Raw genomic sequence first — 17,251 nt, 5'->3', positions numbered from 1 at the left:
GTCTTGTGCGTAACTTTATTAGCAAGATTGGAAACAGACAACCAAGGATTTATTCATGCCACTGCGAGGGGTTAGACAGTCAGTGCAGCTTCATTCAATGCCATACATAACCTCGCCCCCCCCATATCTGTCTGACCTCATCCAAATCAATACTCCCACCCGGTCACTTAGATCCGTCTCCTCCATCAACCTACACGTCCCCCCAGCTCGTCTGTCCACCATGGGGGCTCGAGCTTTCAGCCGCTCCCCCCACGCCTCTGGAACAGCCTTCCCCCGGACATCAGAAATATGGACTCACCTCTCACCTTCAAATCCCACCTCAAAACACATTTATTTAGGCAGGCATACTCACCCATGGACTGAAAATCTGCTGCAAGCTCTGTGCTTTTTAAACTTGTTTTAATTGTGTTTTTGCCTCAATTGTTTTATGCATGTTAGGCGACCTTGAGTGCCTTGAAAGAAGCCATATAAAATAAATGCATTATTACATGGCACAACTAGATTGGATTAAGACTAGACACTCGAACGGACCATGTCACTTGTCTGAGTATACATGGCCTTTCCTATGCTAGGTGTTCTTATCCGACTTCTCTTGTCCGAAGTAGATCGGATAAAGGTGTTTACATGCAGTTTAAAAGTCCTGTTGAAGTCTTATTCGTTTAGTTATCCGATTATGAGTCTGCATGTAAACGCACTGACTGAGACCTTAAAACACTCTTTCTGCCTTTTCTCAGGCTACGAGGAACCGATTTCTAACATGTTTGCACATTTGTACTACATAGGATCTCAGAGTTCAATACACCTTCATATTTCCACCGGTGAAGTAGGTCTTTAAGCAGTAAAGCAGGTTACATGGTATGGAGAGCGTAACAGGGATATTTTAATGTTAATACAAAAGAGGTTCAGAGAGAATAAGGATAGAAATATAAAAATACAAAGGTGTCAAAAGAGCGTTTTACAAAAGTAATTTAAAATCATAAAAATAGCTGAAAAAAGACGTTAACGTAAAATACACAACAGCATCTATACAGCAGGAACAGGAGTGTACAGGTGATACTCTATTATTAGAATATCATGGGGAATTAATTGGAATTGAGGCAAGAATTCATTCAAAAGGGGCCCAAACCAAGTACTGAGTACATATGCATAATTATACTTTATAGAGGGCAGACATTGCTGTATTTAAAATCCCTTTTTCTTTTATTGATTTCATGTAATATTCAAATTTTCTGAGATTTTGAATTTGGGGTTTTCATAAGCTGTTGGCTATAATGATCAAAATGATTACAAATAAAGGCTTGAGATATCTCACGTTGCATGTAATGAGTCTATATAATATATTATTTTCACCTTTTAAGTTGAATTACTGAAATAAATGAACTTTTGCATGATATTCTAATTTTTCGAGTTTCACCTGTATGTATTCAATAATTATTTATATTATATTAACTGTGTTGGCACCATTTGTAGGGAGAACTATTTGGGTTTCGTGGCTAGAGTTAGTGCTTGTTAATGGTTAAATTTGGTTCTTTTTAGTTAGATATTTGTGAGTTTCAAATAGCAGAAAAACATTGTTAGACATCAGAATATTTTTAACACTTTTCACTAGATGTTTGGATTTAATAACGTGTTAATAATATCCTAAGTTTAACTAAATGTCATTTTAAATTTAAGAGACCTCCAAATGTTCGCTGTCTCTCGTTTTACTCTTTAGAGGCATAATGTTTGAGTATGATGAACATTTTGGTTTCATAATACAAACTACTGACAACATTTCTACCAAATTCACAATAAAAATATTGTCATTTAGAGCATTTTCAATAATAAGTAATGTAGAGATGAAGATTGAAGAAAAATCCAGACTGGTCTCTTAATTTTTTCCACAGCTGTATGTACATTAATACAAATATTCAACAATCATTTAGAGCAAAGAGAACTCTACAAGCTGATGCAGAGAAAAGTCAGTTCAGGTAAACTAAAGTCATGAGCATTGAAAGCCTCCGTGGCTAAACACACAGGAAACATTTTACAGAAAAACAAATGAGAAGATGTCAAAGTCCCGCCCATAAAGTTTGATTGACAGCTGATCTCAGCGCTGTGATTATAATACAACAACAATCATCTCTCTGCTTCAAACATGAAGACAAAATAAGTTTAAAGGGACACTGTGTAACATTTTAAGTAATCTATTAGCTAAAATCAATATCCTCATTCATCAATATGTCCTCATTGGTGTAAAATCACCTCTGCCAATAATCTGAATTATCCTCCTGAGCGGAGAATTACAAATATTAATATTACATTTTGTACATTGAGCAGGCAGGTCTTATGGAGGAATCCATTTTGGTTGGAATGTCATCAGGTGCATTGTTTAGAATTGTTCTTGTCCTTGAAGGCCACTGTAGCTTCTGTTATTATTCTAAAGGGTTGGGGTTACCCAGGGAGCGTTGTATTCTAGAACTTTTTAGAACTTTCTTGATGATGTCATATTACACCCTGCCCCTTTAAATGACTTTTGTCTATTTGAGTTTACAGAACTCAGCAGTGTCTCCAAAATAGTGAACACTAACTCCAGCGTGTAGCGGCTGAGTGAATGTGGTCTGGACTCTGTGGAGGAGAGTCATGGTTCCAGAGACGCTGTAGAAGGACAGAACACCTGCACTGTGATCCAGGTACACTCCTATTCTGGAGGACCGAGGACCTGAGACGAGAGTTTGGACACTGTCGAACTGGAATTCTAAACTTTCTTTACAACAATATAACGCCCAGGATTTATCAGTTTGTCCAAATCCACTTACCCACCCTACTCTGCTGATATTCTTGTATGCGACTGCAACACAAACCCCTTGCCCGCTCCACTTCACCTCCCAGTACCAACGTCCAGTCAGACTCTCTGTACTCAGGACCTGAGGCATGTTAGTAAATCTGTCTGGATGACTAGAATAAGACTGTTGTTGGTCCATGAATGTTTCTTTCCTGTTCCCCTTAGATAATAACAGCAGTGTGTGTGCTGTGTTTGGATCCAGTGTGATGTCACGTGAATATCTTAAGAAGTCAGCTCTGGTCTTGGGCTCTGGTTGAGGCAGTGAAACATCCACTTGAGTCTCTGTCAGTGAGATGTTTGTCCATGTCTCTCTCAGGACGTCCTGTAGCTTCTCTCTGGCTTCTGACACAGCCGCTGTCACGTCCTCAAAGTATCTCAGAGGACGGATGTTGATGCTGGATGTAGATTCACTGAGTGCTGGCAGTGAGCGGTAGTCCTGTAGAAACTGGTTGTGATCCTCTGTGTGTGGAACGGGGAAGAAAATTTGCAAAATATATTTAATTGCCCTTGAAATTCATTTGAAGCGTCTTTTAATGCCACCGTAAACTACATGCCATTCAAAGTGGTGTAAAAAAAAGTATTTAAAGGTGCAGTGTGTAATATGACATCATCATGAAAGTTCTACAAAGTTCTAGAATGCAACGCTCCCTGGGTAACCCCACCCCTTTTGAATAATAACAGAAGCTACAGTGGCCTTCAAGGACAAGAACAATTCTAAATTTTAAACAATGCACCTGATGACATTCCAACTATGACACTTTCAAGATGGCGGCACTAGGCCTTGGTCCAAAATATGCAGAAATATGGACATATATGAGACCCTTTCTAAGGGAAAAAATAATAATTCTAAAAAAAAAATTCAGCTATTAAGCACTAAATTAAACGTACTTATGGATATAATTATTTTCAACAAAATCTGCTAGGAAATAAAACCCAAAATTCTACACACTGCAGCTTTAATGCCACTGTAAAAAAAAGTATTTAATTGTCTTAAATTTAATTAGGAAAATCCTGACAGAGGGGACAAGGTGTTTTCAAACATTTGATAAAATTGCCCTGGAAATGATCCAAAATGCCCCAAACACATGTGACAGACACACAGGCAAAACAAGAGGTGAATTTCGTACCGTGTTGTGCCAGCGTCTTCAGCTCAGCGTCTCTCCTCTTCAGCTCAGCGATCTCCTGCTCCAGCTTCTCCTGAAGATCTCTGATTCGACTCACTTCAGTTTCCTGCTTTGCTCTGAGCTGCTGCTTCACATCAGAGCCTCTTTTCTGGATGAGACGGATCAGCTCGGCGAAGGTCTTCTCACTGTGCTCCACTGCTTTATCAGCAGAGCCATTGATAGCCTCCACCTCCTGTTCAAGAACCTTCACATCTTTCTCTCCGTCCTGGATTCTCTGCTGGATGTTTAGTCGACTTCCCTCGAGCTCTCTCTGCCTCTCAGTGCGTTCTGCTGCAGCTGACACTGTGTCGTGGCCTTTGTGTTCGTCCATTGAACACAGATAACAGATAGACTGCTGATCAGTACGGCAGAAAATCTTCATCACCTCATCATGACGAGAGCAGAGGTTCTCCTGGAGCTTCTCGGAGGGCTCCACCAGCTTGTGTTTCTTGAATGTTGGTGATTCGTAGTGAGGCTGGAGGTGTTTCTCACAGTAAGAGGCCACACACACCAGACAGGACTTGAGGGCTTTCAGTTTTCTCCCAGTGCAGAAATCACAGGCCACATCTTCAGGTCCGGCATAGCAGTGATCAGCAGGAGCAGCTTGGAGTCCAGTCTTCTTCAGCTCCTCCACTAAAACTGCTAACATGGTGTTTTTCAGCAGCACAGGCCTCGGGGTGAATGCCTGCCTACACTGAGGGCAGCTGTAGATTTCCTTTTCATCCCAGAAGTCTTTGATACAGTTCATGCAGTAGCTGTGTCCACAGTGAAGAGTCACCGGGTCCTTCAGTAGATCCAGACAGATCGAACAAGAGAAAGTTTCCCGGTCCAGCTGAATTCCTTTCTGCGCCATTTCAACTCTCTCTCTCTGTCTGTGTCTGTGTGTGTGTGTGTGTCAGTGACTGTCTGAGTTTACTTTCACTAGAAACGAAACTTAGTTTGAGCTCTGATCTGAACAGCATGTGTGTGTGCAGTGAATGGGGCCTGTCAGCTGGTTACACCCATCCCACATGACTGTAGATCTAAAGGGGAGGAACTAGGACGTGTGTGTGTACAGAGTGGAGCAGGCTGTACTTAGGAGCAGGAACAAGAGGGAGGGGTTATCGGGCTTTGAGCTTCATGAGAGATACTCACACAAACACACACGCACGCACGCACGCACGCACGCACGCACGCACGCACGCACGCACGCACGCACACACACACACACACACACACACACACACACACACACACACACACACACACACGCTTCATTCCAGCAAGAGGAGCGGCTTCAGAGATACTGTGTGTTTAGTACTTGTTTACTGATCATTTGGAAATACATCAGATCATTCCTAAAACCTTTGGTGAATATGGAGACGTTTCTACATTCCACCCAAGACAGCCAGACGCACACACGCACGCACACACACAGTTTGTAAACGCTGCCATACTGAGAAATACAGAGAGAGTTTTGTAGGGATCTGATAGTTAGCTTAATCTACTTTGTGTCAACCCGTTTTTTTTTTTTGTTTTTTTAAATATTTTCTTAAAATATCTTAAGAATTTTTTTGTTTTTTTTAAGATATTCTTTTTGGCATTTTTATGCTTTATTGATAGTGTAGAGACAGAGTTGAAATGGGGCAGAGAGGGGAGTGACATGCAGAGAACGACCGCGGGCTGGAATCGAACCCGGGTCCGCTGCTGGCCGAGGCCCATGGGGGGGACGCCCTACCAACTGAGTTAAGGGCGCTCCGTCAACTCGTTTTATGATGGCTCGAACGCAACCGACATTAATTTATATGAAAAAAGTCACGCACTATAGCTTTAACACCTTAAACATAACAAAAACAGCTCAACACAAGTGGTTAAGATCAACAGTGTGTTTGATAAATCTGCTGCAAGCTCTGTGCTTTTTAAACTTGTTTTAATTGTGTTTTTGCCTCAATTGTTTTATGCATGTTAGGCGACCTTGAGTGCCTTGAAAGGCGCCATATAAAATAAATGCATTATTACATGGCACAACTAGATTGGATTAAGACTAGACACTCGAACGGACCATGTCACTTGTCTGAGTATACATGGCCTTTCCTATGCTAGGTGTTCTTATCCGACTTCTCTTGTCCGAAGTAGATCGGATAAAGGTGTTTACATGCAGTTTAAAAGTCCTGTTGAAGTCTTATTCGTTTATTTACCCGATTATGAGTCTGCATGTAAACGCATGCTGACTGAGACCTTAAAACACTCTTTCTGCCTTTTCTCAGGCTAGGATGAACCGATTTCTAACATGTTTGCACATTTGTACTACATAGGATCTCAGAGTTCAATACACCTTCATATTTCCACCGGTGAAGTAGGCCTTTAAGCAGTAAAGCAGGTCACATGGTATAGAGAGCGTAACAGGGATATTTTAATGTTAATACAAAAGAGCTTCAGAGAGAATAAGGATAGAAATATAAAAATACAAAGGTGTCAAAAGAGCGTTTTACAAAAGTAATTTAAAATCATAGAAATAGCTGAAAAAAGACACGTTAACGTAAAATACACAACAGCATCTATACAGCAGGAACAGGAGTGTACAGGTGATACTCCTATTATTAGAATATCATGGGGAATTAATTGGAATTGAGGCAAGAATTCATTCAAAAGGGGCCCAAATCAAGTACTGAGTACATATGCATGATTATACTTTATAGAGGGCAGACATTGCTGTATTTAAAATCCCTTTTTTTTTATTGATTTCATGTAATATTCAAATTTTCTGAGATTTTGAATTTGGGGTTTTCATAAGCTGTTGGCTATAATGATCAAAATGATAACAAATAAAGGCTTGAGATATCTCACTTTGCATGTAATGAGTCGATATAATATATTATTTTCACCTTTTTTAAATTGAATTACTGAAAAAAATGAACTTTTGCATGATATTCAAATTTTTCGAGTTTCACCTGTATGTATTCAATAATTATTTATATTATATTAACTGTGTTGGGACCATTTGTAGGGAGAACTATTTGGGATTCGTGGCTAGAGTTAGTGCTTGTTAATGGTTAAATTTGGTTCTTTCTAGTTAGTTATTTGTGAGTTTCAAATAGCAGAAAAACATTGTTAGACATTAGAACATTTGAACACTTTTCACTAGATGTTTGGATTTAATAACGTGTTAGTAATATCCTAAGTTTAACTAAATGTAATTTTAAATTTAAGAGACCGCTCCAAATGTTCGCTGTCTCTCGTTTTACTCTTTATAGGCATAATGTTTGAGTATGATGAACATTTTGGTTTCATAATATAAACTACTGACAACATTTCTACCAAATTCCCAATAAAAATATTGTCATTAAAGAGCATTTTCAATATGTTCACACATCACATCAGCAAAGTCTGTTCAAAGATTTCATGCACAAATTCAATCTACATTTTTTTTTTTTTTAATTTATTTATTGGATTTTATCATTTTTATGGACAACAAGAACAAACACAAGGAACAACTGTGTCTGAGTTCAGATGGAATCAAAATACATCATAAAAGAATTATAATAACAGGCTTTCATTATAAGTACAAGATTTGGAGGATAAATGAAGATCCAGGGCTTTCTCTGTAAAGACCAGCGCAGAGAAAGAGACACAACAACACATACAGCGTTTTACTATTCATAGGCATAATGTTTGAGTAGAATGAACATTTTGGTTTCATAATATAAACTACTGACAACCTTTCTACCAAATTCCCCCTAAAAATATTGTCATTTAGAGCATTTTCAATAATAAGTAATGTAGAGATGAAGATTGAAGAAAAATCCAGACTGGTCTCTTCATTTTTTCCACGGCTGTGTGTACATTAATACAAATATTCAACAATCATTTAAGAGCAAAGAGAACTCTACAAGCTCATGCAGAGAAAAGTCAGTTCAGGTAAACTAAAGTCATGAGCATTGAAAGCCTCCGTGGCTAAACACACAGGAAACATTTTACAGAAAAACAAATGAGAAGATGTCAAAGTCCCGCCCATAAAGTTTGATTGACAGCTGATCTCAGCGCTGTGATTATAATACAACAACAATCATCTCTCTGCTTCAAACATGAAGACAAAATAAGTTTAAAGGGACACTGTGTAACATTTTAAGTAATTTATTAGCTAAAATCAATATCCTCGTTCATAAATATGTCCTCATTGGTGTAAAATCACCTCTGCCAATAATCTGAATTATCCTCCTGAGCGGAGAATTACAAATATTAATATTACATTTTGTACATTGAGCAGGCAAGTCTTATGGAGGAATCCATGTTGGTTGGAATGTCATCAGGTGCATTGTTTAAAATGTAGAATTGTTCTTGTCCTTGAAGGCCACTGTAGCTTCTGTTATTATTCTAAAGGGGTGGGGTTACCCAGGGAGCGTTGCATTCTAGAACTTTTTAGAACTTTCTTGATGATGTCATATTACACACTGCACCTTTAAATTACTTTTGTCTATTTGAGTTTACAGAACTCAGCAGTGTCTCCATTGGACCAAAGCCTCACTCCAGCGTGTAGCGGCTGAGTGAATGTGGTCTGGACTCTGTGGAGGAGAGTCATGGTTCCAGAGACGCTGTAGAAGGACAGAACACCTGCACTGTGATCCAGGTACACTCCTATTCTGGAGGACCGAGGACCTGAGACGGGAGTTTGGACTCTGTTGAACCGGAATGTTAAACTTTCTTTAGAACAATATAACGCCCAGGATTTATCATTTCCTCCAAAGTAACACTCCATCCCACACCCTGCTCTGCTGATATTCTTGTATGCGACTGCTACATCAACCCTTTCCCCGCTCCACTCCACCTCCCAGTACCAACGTCCAGTCAGACTCTCTTTACTCAGGACCTGACCATAGGAAGTAAATCTGTCTGGATGACTAGAATAAGACTGTGGTTGTTCCATGAATGTTGCTTTCCTGTTCCCATCAGATAATAACAGCACTGTGTGTGCTGTGTTTGGATCCAGTGTGATGTCACGTGAATATCTTAAGAAGTCAGCTCTGGTCTTGGGCTCTGGTTGAGGCAGTAAAACATCCACTTGAGTCTCTGCCAGTGAGATGTTTGTCCATGTCTCTCTCAGGACGTCCTGTAGCTTCTCTCTGGCTTCTGACACAGCCGCTGTCACGTCCTCAAAGTATCTCAGAGGACGGATGTTGATGCTGGATGTAGATTCACTGAGTGCTGGCAGTGAGCGGTAGTCCTGTAGAAACTGGTTGTGATCCTCTGTGTGTGGAACGGGGAAGAAAATTTGCAAAATATATTTAATTGCCCTTGAAATTCATTTGAAGCGTCTTTTAATGCCACCGTAAACTACATGTCATTCAAAGTGGTGTAAAAAAAGTATTTCATAGTCTTAAATTTAATTTGGGAAATCCTGATAGGTGTTTTCAAACATTTGATAAGATCGCCCTGGAAATGATCCAAAAAGCCCCAAACACATGTTACAGACACACAGGCAAAACAAGAAGTGAATTTCGTACCGTGTTGTGCCAGCGTCTTCAGCTCAGCGTCTCTCCTCTTCAGCTCAGCGATCTCCTGCTCCAGCTTCTCCTGAAGATCTCTGACTCGACTCACTTCAGTTTCCTGCTTTGCTCTGAGCTGCTGCTTCACATCAGAGCCTCTTTTCTGGATGAGACGGATCAGCTCGGCGAAGGTCTTCTCACTGTGCGCCACAGCTTTATCAGCAGAGCCATTGATAGCCTCCACCTATAGATAGATAGATAGATAGATAGATAGATAAATGGATGGATGGATGGATGGATGGATGGATGGATGGATAGATAGATAGATAGATAGATAGATAGATAGATAGATAGATAGATAGATAGATAGATAGATAGATAGATAGATAGATAGATAGATAGATAGATAGATAGATAGATAGATAGATGGATAGATAGATGGATAAATGGATGGATGGATGGATGGATAGATAGATAGATAGATAGATAGATAGATAGATAGATAGATAGATAGATAGATAGATAGATAGATGGATAAATGGATGGATGGATGGATAGATAGATAGATAGATAGATAGATAGATAGATAGATAGATAGATAGATAGATAGATAGATAGATAGATAGATAGATAGATAGATAGATAGATAGATAGATAGATAGATAGATAGATAGATGGATAAATGGATGGATGGATAGACAGATAGATAGATAGATAGATAGATAGATAGATAGATAGATAGATAGATAGATAGATAGATAGATAGATAGATAGATAGATAGATAGATAGATAGATAGATAGATAGATAGATAGATAGATAGATAGATAGATAGATAGATAGATAGATAAGGACAATATCCGATATGTTTGCCTCCACCTCCTGTTGAAGAACCTTCACATCTTTCTCTCTGTCCTGGATTCTCTGCTGGATGTTTAGTCGACTCCCCTCCAGCTCTCTCTGCCTCTCAGTGCGTTCTGCTGCAGCTGACACTGTGTCGTGGCCTTTGTGTTCGTCCATTGAACACAGAATACAGATAGACTGCTGATCAGTACGGCAGAAAATCTTCATCACCTCATCGTGACGAGAGCAGAGGTTCTCCTGGAGCTTCTTGGAGGGCTCCACCAGCTTGTGTTTCTTTAAAGGAGCCACATCGTAGTGAGGCTGGAGGTGTTTCTCACAGTAAGAGGCCACACACACCAGACAGGACTTGAGGGCTTTCAGTTTTCTCCCAGTGCAGAAATCACAGGCCACATCTTCAGGCCCAGCATAGCAGTGATCAGCAGGAGAAGAAGCAGCTTGGAGTCCAGTCTTCTTCAGTTCCTCCACTAAAACTGCCAACATGGTGTTTTTCAGCAGCACAGGCCTCGGGGTGAATGCCTGCCTACACTGAGGGCAGCTGTAGATTTCCTTTTCATCCCAGAAGTCTTTGATACAGTTCATACAGTAGCTGTGTCCACAGTGAAGAGTCACCGGGTCCTTCAGTAGATCCAGACAGATCGAACAAGAGAAAGTTTCCCGGTCCAACTGTATTCCTTTCTGCGCCATTTCAACTCTCTCTCTGTCTGTGTGTGTGTGTGTGTGTGTGTCAGCGACTGTCTGAGTTTACTTTCACTAGAAACGAAACTTAGTTTGAGCTCTGATCTGAACAGCATGTGTGTGTGCAGAGAATGGGGCCTGTCAGCTGGTTACACCCATCCCACATGACTGTAGATCTAAAGGGGAGGAACTAGGACGTGTGTGTGTGTACAGAGTGGAGCAGGCTGTACTTTGGAGCAGGAACAAGAGGGAGGGGTTAACGAGGTTTACACACACACACACACACACACACACACACACACACACACACACACACACACACACACACACACACACACACACACACACACACACACACACACACACAAGCTTCATTCCAGCAAGAGGAGCGGCTTCAGAGATACTGTGTGTTTAGTACTTGTTTACTGATCATTTGGAAATGCATCAGATCATTCCTAAAACCTTTGGTGAACATGGAGACGTTTCTACATTCCACCCAAGACAGCCACACACACGCACACACACACACACACACAGTTTGTAAACGCTGCCATACTGAGAAATACAGAGAGAGTTTTGTAGGGAGCTGATAGTTAGCTTAATCTACTTTGTGTCAACTCGTTTTTTTTTATTTTTTTTTAAATATTTTCTTAAAATATCTTAAGAATTTTTTTGTTTTTTTAAATATATTTTTTGGGGCATTTTTATGCTTTATTGATAGTGTAGAGACAGAGTTGAAATGGGGCAGAGAGGGGAGTGACATGCAGAGAACGACCGCGGGCTGGAATCGAACCCGGGTCCGCTGCTGGCCGAGGCCCATGGGGGGGACGCCCTACCAACTGAGCTAAGGGCGCCCCGTCAACTCGTTTTATGATGGATCGAACGCAACCGACATTAATTTATATGAAAAAAGTCACGCACTATAGCTTTAACACCTTAAACATAACAAAACCAGCTCAACACAAGTGGTTAAGATCAACAGTGTGTTTAATAAATGCATGGTTATCACACAGTAGTCATTCTATATGGATCATAACTCAGTTAAGGCATGCACAGGCACAGGGACAGTGCGGTGTATCTCACAGCGACATATGAGTGAATAATACTCATGCTAACTCAGAGCCTTTCTCATCTTTGCTATTTCAAACTAAAAAATCTGTTAAAGGAATACTTCACCCATACGGAACCGGCGTTCTATGAATTATAAAATCACTGTTAGGATATAATGAATGAGGTGTTTTCTTCCCTCAGTCTTCCCTCAGTCTTCTCTTGGCCCAGCTGTCCTGTTAATCCTTACCCAACATTTTACCAAGTGTGATGTCACACATGGGAAAATGTAGGGTTAGACAGTGGGACCATAAAACACTCTTTCTGTCTTTTCTCAGGCTAGGATGAACCAATTTCTAACATGTTTGCACATTTGTACTACATAGGATCTCAGAGTTCAAAACACCTTCATATTTCCACCGGTGAAGTAGGCCTTTAAGCAGTAAAGCAGGTTACATGGTATAGAGAGCGTAACAGGGATATTTTAATGTTAATACAAAAGAGGTTCAGAGAGAATAAGGATAGAAATATAAAAATACAAAGGTGTCAAAAGAGCGTTTTACAAAAGTAATTTAAAATCATAAAAAATAGCGGTGAAAAAAGACACGTTAACGTAAAATACACAACAGCATCTATACAGCAGGAACAGGAGTGTACAGGTGATACTCGTATTATTAGAATATCATGGGGAATTAATTGGAATTAAGGCAAGAATTCATGCAAAATGGGCCCAAACTGAGTACTGAGTACATATGCATGATTATACTTTATAGAGGGCAGACATTGCTGTATTTAAAATCCTCTTTTTTTATTGATTTCATGTAATATTAAAATTTTATGAGATTTTTAATTTGGGGTTTTCATAAGCTGTTGGCTATAATGATCAAAATGATAACAAATAAAGGCTTGAGATATCTCACTTTGCATGTAATCAGTCTATATAATATATTATTTTCACCTTTTTTAAGTTGAATTACTGAAATAAATGAACTTTTGCATGATATTCTAATTTTTCGAGTTTCACCTGTATGTATTCAATAATTATTTATATTATATTAACTGTGTTGGGACCATTTGTAGGGAGAACTATTTGGGATTCGTGACTAGAGTTAGTGCTTGTTAATGGTTAAATTTGGTTCTTTTTAGTTAGTTATTTGTGAGTTTCAAATAGCAGAAAAACATTGTTAGACATCAGAATATTTGAACACTTTTCACTAGATGTTTGGATTTAATAACGTGTTAGTAATATCCTAAGTTTAACTAAATGTAATGTTAAATTTAAGAGACCGCTCCAAATGTTCAGTGTCTCTCGTTTTACTCTTTATAGGCATAATGTTTGAGTAGAATGAACATTTTGGTTTTATACTATTAACTACTGACAACATTTCTACCAAATTCCCAATAAAAATATTGTCATTAAAGAGCATTTTCAATATGTTCACACATCACATCAGTAAAGTCTGTTCAACGATTTCATGAACAAATTCAATCTACATTTTTTTTTCTTTTTCATTTATTTATTGGATTTTATAATTTTTATGGACAACAAGAACAAACACAAGGAACAACTGTGTCTGAGTTCAAATGGAATCAAATTACATCATAAAAGAATTATAATAATAGGCTTTCATTATAAGTACATGATTTGGAGGATAAATGAAGATCCAGGGCTTTCCCTGTAAAGACCAGCGCAGAGAAAGAGACACAACAACACATACAGCTCTGGAAAAACATGAAGAGACCACTCCAAATGTTCAGTGTCTCTCGTTTTACTCTTTAGAGGCATAATGTTTGAGCAGAATGAACATTTTGGTTTTATAATCTTAACTACTAACAACATTTCTACCAAATTCCCAATAAAAATATTGTCATTTAGAGCATTTTCAATAATAAGTAATGTAGAGATGAAGATTGAAGAAAAATCCAGACTGGTCTCTTAATTTTTTCCGCGTCTGTATGTACATTAATACAAATATTCAACAATCATTTAGAGCAAAGAGAACTCTACAAGCTCATGCAGAGAAAAGTCAGTTCAGGTAAACTAAAGTCATGAGCATTGAAAGCCTCCGTGGCTAAACACACAGGAAACATTTTACAGAAAAACAAATGAGAATATGTCAAAGTCCCGCCCATAAAGTTTGATTGACAGCTGATCTCAGCGCTGTGATTATAATACAACAACAATCATCTCTCTGCTTCAAACATGAAGACAAAATAAGTTTAAAGGGACACTGTGTAACATTTTAAGTAATTTATTAGCTAAAATCAATATCCTCATTCATCAATATGTCCTCATTGGTGTAAAATCACCTCTGCCAATAATCTGAATTATCCTCCTGAGCGGAGAATTACAAATATTAATATTACATTTTGTACATTGAGCAGGCAAGTCTTATGGAGGAATCCATGTTGGTTGGAATGTCATCAGGTGCATTGTTTAGAATTTAGAATTGTTCTTGTCCTTGAAGGCCACTGTAGCTTCTGTTATTATTCAAAAGGGTTGGGGTTACCCAGGGAGCGTTGCATTCTAGAACTTTTTAGAACTTACTTGATGATGTCATATTACACACTGCACCTTTAAATGACTTTTGCCTATTTGGGTTTACAGAACTCAGCAGTGGTTCCTGAGTAAAGCCAAACTCCAGCGTGTAGCGGCTGAGTGAATGTGGTCTGGACTCTGTGGAGGAGAGTCATGGTTCCAGAGACGCTGTAGAAGGACAGAACACCTGCACTGTGATCCAGGTACACTCCTATTCTGGAGGACTGAGGACCTGAGACGGGAGTTTGGACTCTGTTGAACCGGAATTCTAAACTTTCTGTATAACAATATAACGCCCAGGATTTATCATTTTGTCCAAATATACTTTCCCAATCTGCTTTGCTGATATTCTTGTATGCGACTGCTACAAACACCCCTTCCCCGCTCCACTCCACCTCCCAGTACCAACGTCCAGTCAGACTCTCTTTACTCAGGACCTGAGAAGCACCAGTAAATCTGTCTGGATGACTAGAATAAGACTGTGGTTTACCCATGTTTGTTGCTTTCCTGTTCCCCTCAGATAATAACAGCCGTGTGTTTGCTGTGTTTGGATCCAGTGTGATGTCACGTGAATATCTTAAGAAGTCAGCTCTGGTCTTGGGCTCTGGTTGAGGCAGTAAAACATCCACTTGAGTCTCTGTCAGTGAGATGTTTGTCCATGTCTCTCTCAGGACGTCCTGTAGCTTCTCTCTGGCTTCTGACACAGCCGCTGTCACGTCCTCAAAGTATCTCAGAGGACGGATGTTGATGCTGGATGTAGATTCACTGAGTGCTGGCAGTGAGCGGTAGTCCTGTAGAAACTGGTTGTGATCCTCTGTGTGTGGAACGGGGAAGAAAATTTGCAAAATATATTTAATTGCCCTTGAAATTCATTTGAAGCGTCTTTTAATGCCACCGTAAACTACATGTCATTCAAAGTGGTGTAAAAAAAGTATTTCATAGTCTTAAATTTCATTTGGAAAATCCTGACAGAGGGGACAAGGTGTTTTCAAACATTTGATAAGATTGCCCTGGAAATGATCCAAAATGCCCCAAACACATGTTACAGACACACAGGCAAAACAAGAAGTGAATTTCGTACCGTGTTGTGCCAGCATCTTCAGCTCAGCGTCTCTCCTCTTCAGCTCAGCGATCTCCTGCTCCAGCTTCTCCTGAAGATCTCTGACTCGACTCACTTCAGTTTCCTGCTTTGCTCTGAGCTGCTGCTTCACATCAGAGCCTCTTTTCTGGATGAGACGGATCAGCTCGGCGAAGGTCTTCTCACTGTGCTCCACTGCTTTATCAGCAGAGCCATTAATAGCCTCCACCTCCTGTTCAAGAACCTTCACATCTTTCTCTCTGTCCTGGATTCTCTGCTGGATGTTTAGTCGACTTCCCTCCAGCTCTTTCTGCCTCTCAGTGCGTTCTGCTGCAGCTGACACTGTGTCGTGGCCTTTGTGTTCGTCCATTGAACACAGATAACAGATACACTGCTGATCAGTACGGCAGAAAATCTTCATCACCTCATCATGACGAGAGCAGAGGTTCTCCTGGAGCTTCTCGGAGGGCTCCACCAGCTTGTGTTTCTTGAATGTTGGTGATTCGTAGTGAGGCTGGAGGTGTTTCTCACAGTAAGAGGCCACACACACCAGACAGGACTTGAGGGCTTTCAGTTTTCTCCCAGTGCAGAAATCACAGGCCACATCTTCAGGTCCAGCATAGCAGTGATCAGCAGGAGAAGAAGCAGCTTGGAGTCCAGTCTTCTTCAGCTCCTCCACTAAAACTGCTAACATGGTGTTTTTCAGCAGCACAGGCCTCGGGGTGAATGCCTGCCTACACTGAGGGCAGCTGTAGATTTCCTTTTCATCCCAGAAGTCTTTAATACAGTTCATGCAGTAGCTGTGTCCACAGTTTAGAGTCACCGGGTCCTTCAGTAGATCCAGACAGATCGAACAAGAGAAAGTTTCCCGGTCCAACTGTATTCCTTTCTGCGCCATTTCAACTCTCTCTGTGTGTGTGTGTGTGTGTGTGTCAGTGACTGTCTGAGTTTACTTTCACTAGAAACGAAACTTAGTTTGAGCTCTTATCTGAACAGCATGTGTGTGTGCAGTGAATGGGGCCTGTCAGCTGGTTACACCCATCCCACATGACTGTAGATCTAAAGGGGAGGAACTAGGACGTGTGTGTGTGTACAGAGTGGAGCAGGCTGTACTTTGGAGCAGGAACAAGAGGGAGGGGTTATCGGGCTTTGAGCTTCATGAGAGATACTCACACACACACACACACACACACACACACACACACACGCGCACGCACGCACGCACGCACGCACGCACGCACACACTCACACACACACTCACACTCACACACTCACACACACACACACACACACACACACACACACACACACACACACACACACACAAGCTTCATTCCAGCAAGAGGAGCGGCTTCAGAGATACTGTGTGTTTAGTACTTGTTTACTGATCATTTGGAAATACATCAGATCATTCCTAATACCTTTGGTGAATATGGAGACGTTTATACATTCCACCCAAGACAGCCAGACGCACACACGCACGCACGCACAGTTTGTAAACGCTGCCATACTGAGAAATACAGAGAGAGTTTTGTAGGGAGCTGATAGTTAGCTTAATCTACTTTGTGTCAACTCGTTTTTTTTTTTTGTTTTTTTTAAG

At 40.2% G+C, this 17,251-nt stretch overlaps 2 protein-coding genes across 2 annotated transcripts; both read right to left on the bottom strand.

Annotated features, from left to right (window-relative positions):
* Positions 1 to 1,124: 1,124 nt before the first annotated feature.
* LOC307270357 (tripartite motif-containing protein 16-like) lies at positions 1,125 to 4,875 on the bottom strand. The gene is made up of 2 exons (XM_080054245.1): positions 3,952 to 4,875; positions 1,125 to 3,283 (listed from the first exon to the last, which is right to left on the bottom strand). Exons 1-2 carry the CDS (start codon positions 4,838 to 4,840, stop codon positions 2,520 to 2,522), a joined length of 1,653 nt encoding a protein of 550 aa, XP_079910371.1. The 5' UTR covers positions 4,841 to 4,875; the 3' UTR covers positions 1,125 to 2,519.
* Positions 4,876 to 7,470: 2,595 nt separating this feature from the next.
* LOC307270363 (uncharacterized protein) lies at positions 7,471 to 16,593 on the bottom strand. Its single transcript, XM_080054250.1, has 5 exons — positions 15,655 to 16,593; positions 14,629 to 15,387; positions 10,328 to 11,013; positions 9,468 to 9,693; positions 7,471 to 9,210 (listed from the first exon to the last, which is right to left on the bottom strand). Exons 1-5 carry the CDS (start codon positions 16,547 to 16,549, stop codon positions 8,441 to 8,443), a joined length of 3,336 nt encoding a protein of 1,111 aa, XP_079910376.1. The 5' UTR covers positions 16,550 to 16,593; the 3' UTR covers positions 7,471 to 8,440.
* Positions 16,594 to 17,251: the final 658 nt, after the last annotated feature.

Source organism: Ammodytes marinus (assembly GCF_949987685.1).
Source record: "Ammodytes marinus genome assembly, contig: scaffold_152, whole genome shotgun sequence".
NCBI classification, from domain to species: Eukaryota; Metazoa; Chordata; class Actinopteri; order Uranoscopiformes; family Ammodytidae; genus Ammodytes; species Ammodytes marinus.
This window is presented reverse-complemented; position numbering and strand designations above follow the sequence as displayed.